We start from the raw sequence: 9,392 nt of genomic DNA, 5'->3' as shown, positions 1-9,392 counted from the left end.
GATTTTTAGGAAGGTCCTCGAAAAGGTGGACCAGTACCCTAGTAGCGGCGAAACAGTGATGTGGTGCAATGCGGCTGTGCGTTGCAATTTTAATAAACTCGATGTCTTTCCAAGGTTGTTAGGTCGAATAATCGTCTTTTCCAAGGTTATTTCACAAACCCAGCCAGGTTCACCGATAATATCCGGAAAAGCAGAGGTTCTCGTGCCTAAACATCCCTCGAGCGTGAGTGAACCTCTGACCTCTGTACGACAGGAAAAAAAAGAAGGAAAAAACCTGGCCGGCTGGGCCTGGGCTGGCCACCTCTGCGTGCAGTGTGAAGTGGGCGCAAAAGCGAAGAGACAAGGCCCGCGAAAGCAGCAAGGTGCCCGGCGAAGTGGACATTGACGTCGACGCCTCAGTTGCCGCGGAATCCTCTTGTTTTGTTTATCTTGCTCTCATGCTCTGCACCGCTGCGCTGCACTTCCTCGCCTTGCAGCCTGATTCCCCGTGCGGCCGTGCCATGCGCCCATGCCCTTTCCAAAACGACGGTCGACACCGCCCCCTCTCGCTCGCTCGCTTTCCACTCGATTCCTTCCAGCAGCAGGCGTGCCGTGGTCCACTACAAGTACACCCAGCCCACCATCGGGTGGGGCCTCTGCTCCACCCTAGTCAACTTTTATTACTAGCACAACAGCCTCGCCGCAGCCCCACCCGCCACGAGACACGGCACGACTACACGAGTCGACGCGCCGCGAGACGAGGAGCAGCAAATAACAAAAGGGTGGACGGACTCGTTCGTTAGTTCAACTCCTACCACCACTACCAAGCAGGCAAGCACCGGAAAAAAATTTGTTGCAGCCCGGCTGCAAACCAGGCTGTTTGTAGCCCCTCACAAAAAGGTGGATAGGCCCCACCTGCAGGTCCACCAGATAACGTTTTAGTTGTATTATTTACCTGCGGGTGGGACCTATCCTCCTTTTTGTGAGGGGCTGCAAACAGTCTGGTTTGCAGCCGGGCTGCAACAAATTTTTTTCCAGCACCAGCCAGCCACCCGCCCACCCCACCACTCCACCGGGCAGGCATCCAGCGACGGACCGGGCAGGCAGAGAAAAGCAGACCAGACGAGACGTCGTGCGTCGCGTCCTCCCTGCCGTTCCCCTTCTTCAGTTCTCCCGCTGCTGCTGCCGCTGCCACCCTCCGTCCGCGTCCAGATCCCGCCACCCCAATCGATCTGCCGGCCTCCAGCATGGCGGCGGGGGCGGGGGCGAGGGCGAAGGCAGCGGGAGCCCTGGCGCTGGCGCTCGTGCTCGCGCTAGCGGGGGCCAACTCCGAGGGCGACGCGCTCTCGGCGCTGCGCCGCAGCCTCAGGGACCCCGGCGGCGTGCTGCAGAGCTGGGACCCCACGCTCGTCAACCCCTGCACCTGGTTCCACGTCACCTGCGACCGCGACAACCGCGTCACCCGCCTGTGAGCCGCTGCCTCCCAACTCTCCCTCGTCCTCGCTCCCCCCTTTCCCCTGCGGCCCGCCCCCTTCAATAATCCCTTGACGGGGGGAAACTTCAGTATGTGTAGATGCGACCTGCGACCTGTTTATCCGATCCGTGGATTTGTCACTGAGCTCTTGACTCTCTGGAGCTACAAACTTGTCTCGAGGACATATTGGCTGCTAAATCGATGGCTTTCTAAAGTTAGTGTGTGGTTGGAATTTGGAAAAAAAAAGGAATGCTAACTAGTGAGGTAGAGTGGTAGACTGCATAGGGGCTTAGGCCATCTAGTATGTGTTGGACTTCAGGCTTATTTTGCAAACTGATTTGTGAAGTTAGTGGAGCTGAGCTAGGATTGTGTGATCTAGATTGTCCTAAACTGATCAGGAAAAAGGTCAGCTTGCCAAATTTCTGTGGCTTGTACAGCTAGCAGCTTAGTGAGTCAGTTAGGGGATTGTGGTAGATGACTATTAGTGTTGTGCCGCCAAATAACGAAGGTGGTGGAACCTTCTATAGAAGAGGCTGGAAATGCTCAAAAGGTAAAGATATGTTAGCTACTATGCTGGAAGTATGGATTACAAACACCAGGCCACTAGTGTTGGAATGATCACTACCACTGAAAGTCACCATTAGGGTGTGTTTGGTTTGAGGGCGAAGCTGGATGGGATATGTCCATCAATGGGTTTGGGGGTGAGCTTATCCATGCTTTCTGTTTGGTTAGATGAATGGGTCGAGTCATTTTTCCGTTTGGTTGGATGGGTGAGAGTGGATGAGATGAGAATAGTTGACTAATTGAGTAATTGTATATATCATTTAAAAATAACAAGTAAATGTACACTAACATTATTTAAAATGACAACTAAATATACACTAACACTAATTTTGTCATGATAATCACTAATTAAACATAAAAATGTCAATTAGCACTACCACTACTACCCTAATTGGCACACACAATGTTCACAAATCACCATATTAGCACTTACCAAAATTAATCTTACCATCATAATTACTAAGTAATAATATAATAGATCTATAATCTTTAATTTATTACTAATGATGAAGGTTAGAAAACATGGATGAGCTCGCTTGACATCTAGAGAATATTCCCATCTCAGGATATCCATATTCAACTCGCCCGTGAACCAAACAATACGTATCCAGTGAAATCCATCCAACCAAACACACCCTAAATTTGCATTGGTTTCATCCTCTCTTTCAGTATTTCAGTTTGGTTGTGGTTCAACTCATCTTTTGATATATCTTTCTGTCCACTATTTATATTATAATAACTTAAATGAAAACTCTCTAGGGTAGCAGACTGGTCAGGATTTCATATTTCATTGAAGAATTTATGACAATCTAAGACACACACATGGTCTGTAGAAAACCTTTGGATTTCAAACTTGTATTGTATGTCTTCCAAATTTTAGAGTAGTACTGTTTTCTGATTGTTGCTTGGATATCTTTTATAACAGAGATCTTGGTAATTTGAACTTATCTGGTCATCTGGTGCCTGAGCTTGGGAAATTGGAGCATCTGCAGTACCTGTAAGTTCTTACCCAAATGGTTTATATCTTGGTAGTTGTTAGCCAATAGGAAGTCGGACCTTACACTCGCTGTTTCTTTTTTAACTGCTTTGTGCATCAGGACATGTAATTCGTATCGTTTGTTGATGGCATTATGCCCCTTGAAAAGGCTCATGAATCCATTAACAGTGCAATCTACAAACACCAATAATTAGACTAGGATCGCACCTTTGTCCCACCCTTGATCAGTTTGTAGTTTTGACAGTGGCTGATGTACACATGTGCTCATCAAATCATGTGTGATTCTCTGCACATGGGCAGTACTCGACATGCGGGGGTAAGACAACCCCCGAGTATTGTATTAAGAAGAAGACCTTCTCACACAGGTCGAGAAAATCCCCGAACCCCTGCCCCACCCATACACAGCGGCATCAAAGCCCATGTGAGAACGACCGCGACCGGGGCCAAACCTTAGACCTGTGTTTTGGCGTGAGACAGACGAGGTTTTTTTTTAACTACAGCCTGAAATTCGCTCCCTCGGGGAGTCGAACCCAGGACATGAGGAGTGTTACTCAAACCACCTAACCAATTCAGCTAGAGGTCCTTTCGCCACATGGGTAGAGTACCTACTATATGATAGATGAGTCCATGAATGCAGCTTATAAGTACTTCACTAGAAATATTGAGGCCTTTGTACCATACAGGCCCAGCCCTTTTTTATGTTTTAAGTTTCATCAGTCAGTTTTGAATTTGGCAGTATTGACATTTTATGTGACTGAATATTATTGCAACACAACCTACACTTTTAAAGCTTAACGTATTTCTGAACCGTATCCGTTTTTTCAGTATTTGTATCTAGCTGGTAGACGATAACATGTTAAAGACCTAAAGGAAATTAATTATAATGGCATGGCTTTGCTCCTGATGGTGATCAACTTACCTTGATATATTTGTATTAAAAGAAGATATGTCATGTCTTCATACTATATAAAACTAGATTGTTTGGTTAATCAGGTAGATAGGGTCTAGGATAGGAATATCCTGAAACCTATTAATGATTTTAGACATTCAATGCCTAATTTTTGTAAATTTAAAAGGTTGGCAGGGACAGTCTTCTGTAACCTTCAAATTTGTCCATGTTCTTTTTGTTTGCAGTTATGACTTATGATACAGGGGCTTGATATAGTTAAATATTTAGATATTTTTCATAGTTTGACATGTGCCTGTCAATTATTCATCCAATAATTAAACTGGTATTGACCATTGGCACTGAAATAGGGAACTTTACAAGAACAGCATTCAAGGAACAATCCCTTCTGAGCTTGGTAATTTGAAGAATCTAATAAGCTTGGACTTGTACAAGAACAACATTTCGGGGACAATACCTCCTTCCCTTGGAAAGTTGAAATCCCTTGTATTCCTGTAAGTTCATTTCTGTAAATTATGTTTACATATTGTAAAATAGTTGTCAGCTTGTCACATCTTAGCAACTAAAAGTGGATTTGATAGTAGTTTTTCTGATAAAGATGATTCTGTCTTATTTAAATTGTGTTAGGCTATGGTAGGACAAGCACTGTGCTGTTCAGGAGTAGGGGTAGTTTGCGCATACGTTGAGCTTTAACTGTGGTTTGGCATTTAATTATGGTCATTATTCTTGTAACTTTTAACTATGCTTTCACATCATTATACCTTGCTAACACATGGTTGCGCTTTGTAGGCGGCTCAATGGCAATCATTTGACTGGGCCGATCCCAAGGGAACTTTCTGGAATATCTAGTCTCAAAGTTGTGTAAGTAAATATCAATTTCAAATGTTTAGCATTCTATTCTCTCCAGATTAGTGCTCAATTTGACAATCTACCCACCTTGCTCTTTCAGCGATGTTTCAAGCAATGATTTATGTGGGACGATTCCCACATCTGGACCATTTGAGCACATTCCTCTGAGCAAGTAAGTTACATTCCTACTTTGCATCTTCTTGCATACTTTATAAAGATAAATTACACCTCAAAACATTTAGTCTTCCTCTGCCAGACAAGTGCAGTAAGTTCATCTGCATGTCTGCTCCTGTCAGTTCAGCATCATTATGACACTTATTTGTATTTTGCACTCATTTGTATGTATATGTGATTGATCCTTAAATAACTAGTTCAAGGTTTACCCCATCTTGTATTGTTGCTGGCATTTCTGGATAATTTTTTTAAAGAAAACATAGAGGCCATTTACTTTTTTCTATTACTTTTAGGTCAATGATTTGAAATGATATGCCTATAATCTTATCTTATCATCTGAGTGGGCATCCAGGTCCACAAAAATGTTATTCAGTATCTTTTTAATTGGATTAGTCCTAGTGTCCTGCACTCGTCCTAGTAGCTTCCTGGAATTCGAGGAATAATTGAGTAGGTCGATCCAAGTTCCAAGCACCTTGTGTCAATTGTGTGTAGTGTTATGAGGACACCTTTTTATAAACCACATTTTCTGTGGGTAAAAAACTAAAAATGCCCGGGGCTGTCGTACATTTTCTTTTCTGGTCATAAGAACAGTAGGACAGGAGTGCTCTTTATCCTGGATCATGTTAAGTGCAGTCAGAACTTTGTATTCTCCAGCATGCATGTTTTATGTAACACAAATGCATGTTTTACTTGGCCATGTGCTTCCCTAAAGAAGTAGTAACTTGTTCATGTTACCCCTGCAGCTTTGAGAAGAACCCACGCTTGGAAGGTCCAGAGCTACAAGGCCTGGCCATATATGACACCAACTGCTAGAGGGGGCACCACGAACAAAAGAATCGCTAGGAAGAAATGGGCGAACAAGGTTACCAAAAAGTGGGCGACATAGATTATTAGGTCTGGTTCTGCTGCCACTCTGTAATCCCCCCTGCATAGCTCTTATTTGTAACTTGCTGTCTGCACGAAAGTTGGTGGATGTTTTAGCAGAATGCTTTCTGCCCGTGAAAGTAAACTTGAAACTGCTTATTATGAGTGAAATGATGATGTTATTTCCCTTGCCATGAGTTTTTGGTTCCTTGTGTTTTTTTACCCGAACTTGTCGGTAGTACGATTTAAGCGAACCAGTTTATCCCTGCTGTGGCAAATTTATGGAAGGACGGTCATGATATCGATCGACTGAGACTTCTCCAGGTGATTGGAATCATGGCACACAAGAAGTTGCAGTTAACGTTGTCCAGTTTAGTGAATCACTGAACAAGTGAAGTTTGATTTTTGATTGTGCCAGTAGCAAGCTAGACAACAGTGACAACACGGCAACACCATCTACTCTTGCTGACATGACTTTACAGTCCAAGTTTGGCAAGCGTGGCTGCACTTGTACCACCCTCAGCTGGTCGGTATATGAAATTTGATGTAAAAATCAAACTATGGTCTGGCAGCTGCTTGAATTGATCTGGCTACTTGCTGAGCCGAAGTAGATGAAGTTGGTGAATCAAGCCAATACTAGTGTACAACGTCGAGACTCTACATTGAGGCTATTTAGATTATGCGTGTGATTGTGCAAAACACTGTTTTGTATTGCAAACTAAAATGTTTGCAGAATGAAGTTTAAAATAGAAGATGAGTAAACTATTAGAGATAGTCTTGATACAACCAACCTAACCTGCCAACCGAGTTATGTTCAGACTTCCAAAGTTTCTCCGACTAGGTCTAGGTTCTCTCCGACAAAGATGAATCTGACCTTAATCACCCTAAACAAAAAAAATCACGATCAAGTCGTTTAAGTGAGGTGATCTCGACCTCGATCATCCCAAGACAAGATAATCTAAAGCTGAGTCTCCAAAAAGACCTCGTGACACTGTGGACGCACAACCTACCAAAGAGGGGAACTGCATTTATGATCTTCTAACCGCGCACACTCTTGCCTTAGACTAGGGATGACAATGAGTGGGTATGGTATGGGTGGAGCAAACACCCCCATATTGACACCCATCAAACCACACCCGCACCTATAATGTCTAATGAGTGATTTTTTACACTCGCTGGGTGTTGGCATATGTTGGGTGATTAACAATTGGAAACAATTAAGTAAAAACACCACAATATAGCAAGGAAAACACATATAATTATTTAAAAGCACACTACATATAATTATTTAGAAGCACACAACACATAGTGCAACATCAATTCACATTTTAAAGGGATGAAGATAAGTACATAACCTAGGGTTTTATTGGGTTGGACCAAAATCATGTGTGAACAAGAACTCAAAATTAGTATTATGAGGCCTATTAAGCATCCATAGGTGAAAAGTCAGACCTAGATCCAACTCATCATTTTACGAGTCAGTTCGGGCGTAGTTCTATGGGTACAATTTGACACCCACAATCACACCCAATGAGTGTGGGCACCCACGCTCGTAGGTGTGACTGCCATCTCTAACTGAGACATACAAAAGGTAGAAACATGTACGATACATGATACTTGACTCCTCCAGCCAACTGCTTCACGTTAAAAGGTATGAACAGGCCCCACATACTATGTCGATCATGCTCTAAGGATATGGAAGACACCAAAGCTAGACGTGATGAAAGCATCCGAGGCACATCACCATGCCTCACCCACACGCTTCTCACAAAGCATACCTAGCAGCATGGCTTTTAGACACTTTCAGGACTCAACCACTTCTATTGCTAGGTCAACTCAAGGATGACGAAGCAGACACACTGAAGCAACTAGACAACTGAAGATAGGGATGATTTACCTCATAAAAAACATAATATAACAATGGTCACTCGATCCTTTGGCTATATAAAGGGGCAATGGCCTTGCTATACAGGTAGGAGAACTCAATTTGTAACATTGCTCACACAAGCATGGGAGTCCAACATTTCGTCTTGTAACACGTGAAACCAACAATAAAGACTTAAACATCATACTGGACTTAGAAGTTCTCTTTGAACGAGTCTAAACTTATTTTCTCAAACTCATCAAAAGCAAAAAAAAAAAAAAACAATAACAACGAGACAACGGTCCTAACTCCATCCAAATCTATAAAATTACTTGTTATGAGATGAAAACACGCCAATGCTGTATTTGGATGGAATAAAAAACCATACTTTCAGGCTGGGTCGTAATGCTACAAAGTATATAATATCTATAGCCGCAACAGATTATCATTACGAGCTAATCATCAGACTCTTTACCCACTAATCAGCCTAAAAGCATCTCCAAAAGTCTTTCTAAATTTCATCCTCTAAATTATTATATGAAGAATCATTTGTATAAAAATCACTTTCTATATCTTTTCATTCTCCAACATTATTTTATATCTTGTTTGCACTCTAATTAAAAAGCCATTCACATTTTCTATCTTTGACTATCGAGAAGCTTAGAATATATATATATATATATATATATATATAGTATTTAGAGCCCTGGGCTCTCTCTAACTATTGGAAGCCCCGACCAGCAACCGACCAGGTGCGCAGGCTTTTTGGCTCACTGTACCACCTACTTACGTCAATTATAACTACGTGTTATGCTCAATCGTGTTACGGTTTACACACTTTTTGGTATGCGCATATTGTACACCGCTTCCTGTACTATCATATAAAACCGACCGCGACGACTGTTTTTGCCCGAGAGGACTAGGGTTTCAGCGGCGGCGGCTGCCGAGCCCCATTCCCCGGTCTGAAGCACCTCAAACCACCGCTCTGCCCCAGATCCACCCAGCTACTGCCTCCTCGGCGCCCCTCGGCCAGCTAAAGGGACCTCCTCGGCGCGCTCCTGTGCCGCCACAGGCGCCGCCGCGCGCCTCCATGCCTCTGCCCCAGCGCCTGCCACGGCTGGAGCAGGAGGCGCCGTGCCGTTCTCGATCCAGGCGCCCAACGAGAAGATCGAGATGTACTCGCCGGCCTTCTATGCCGCCTGCACCGCCGGAGGAATCGCCAGCTGCGGCCTCACCCACATGGCTGTCACGCCGCTCGACCTCGACAAATGCAACATGCAGGTGAGCGGGCAGCGGCCTAGATCTGTGTCCCCCGGTACTCCACGAGCTTTTTTTTTTGGAAATCTCGTGCGGATCTGTGGTGTTTGGTTGGTTGGGAAGCCAGGAAGGTTAGCCGTAGGCTTGAGATCTTGATTTCGTCTCCGTGATCTGGATATTGCAAATCTAGCCACATCCTGCGTGACTATGCGTGTAGATTTACTTCCTGTGTGCATCGGTAATTCGGTTTCCTTTCCACTTGTGAGATTCGTTGGTTCAAACTTGTGCTTGATGTTTTTTTTTTAAAAAAAATAGTACTAGTTTGGTAGTTTGCTAGCTTAGTAGCTTTTGTGTGGATTGCTATAATGCAGGGCTTGTTCTGACTGCTTAAAGTAGGTTTGTGAATGCGTGGCTAGACCTGTGACTAAATTTTTGCTACCAATATAGTTCTGGAAATTAGTTG

The 9,392-nt window shown here is 43.8% G+C and overlaps 1 protein-coding gene across 1 annotated transcript; it reads left to right on the top strand.

Moving 5' to 3' along the window:
* The first annotated feature begins 1,089 nt into the window (after nucleotides 1–1,089).
* LOC100282767 (BRASSINOSTEROID INSENSITIVE 1-associated receptor kinase 1) lies at nucleotides 1,090–6,002 on the top strand. Its single transcript, NM_001397642.1, has 6 exons — nucleotides 1,090–1,447; nucleotides 2,943–3,014; nucleotides 4,272–4,415; nucleotides 4,711–4,782; nucleotides 4,871–4,942; nucleotides 5,688–6,002. The coding sequence occupies exons 1-6, from the start codon at nucleotides 1,227–1,229 to the stop codon at nucleotides 5,755–5,757; spliced, it is 651 nt and encodes a 216-aa protein (NP_001384571.1). The 5' UTR covers nucleotides 1,090–1,226; the 3' UTR covers nucleotides 5,758–6,002.
* The last annotated feature ends 3,390 nt before the right edge of the window (nucleotides 6,003–9,392 follow it).

The sequence above is a fragment of the Zea mays genome, chromosome 3 (assembly GCF_902167145.1).
Source record: "Zea mays cultivar B73 chromosome 3, Zm-B73-REFERENCE-NAM-5.0, whole genome shotgun sequence".
NCBI lineage: Eukaryota > Viridiplantae > Streptophyta > Magnoliopsida > Poales > Poaceae > Zea > Zea mays.
This window is presented reverse-complemented; position numbering and strand designations above follow the sequence as displayed.

Bases quoted from the DNA above. Each gene is read 5' to 3' on its own strand.
- LOC100282767 (NM_001397642.1), top strand. From the start codon at position 1,227: ATGGCGGCGGGGGCGGGGGCGAGGGCGAAGGCAGCGGGAGCCCTGGCG. The intron at 3,015-4,271 runs GTAAGTTCTTAC...GCACTGAAATAG, and splicing joins TTGGAGCATCTGCAGTACCT to GGAACTTTACAAGAACAGCA. The intron at 4,783-4,870 runs GTAAGTAAATAT...TTGCTCTTTCAG, and splicing joins ATATCTAGTCTCAAAGTTGT to CGATGTTTCAAGCAATGATT.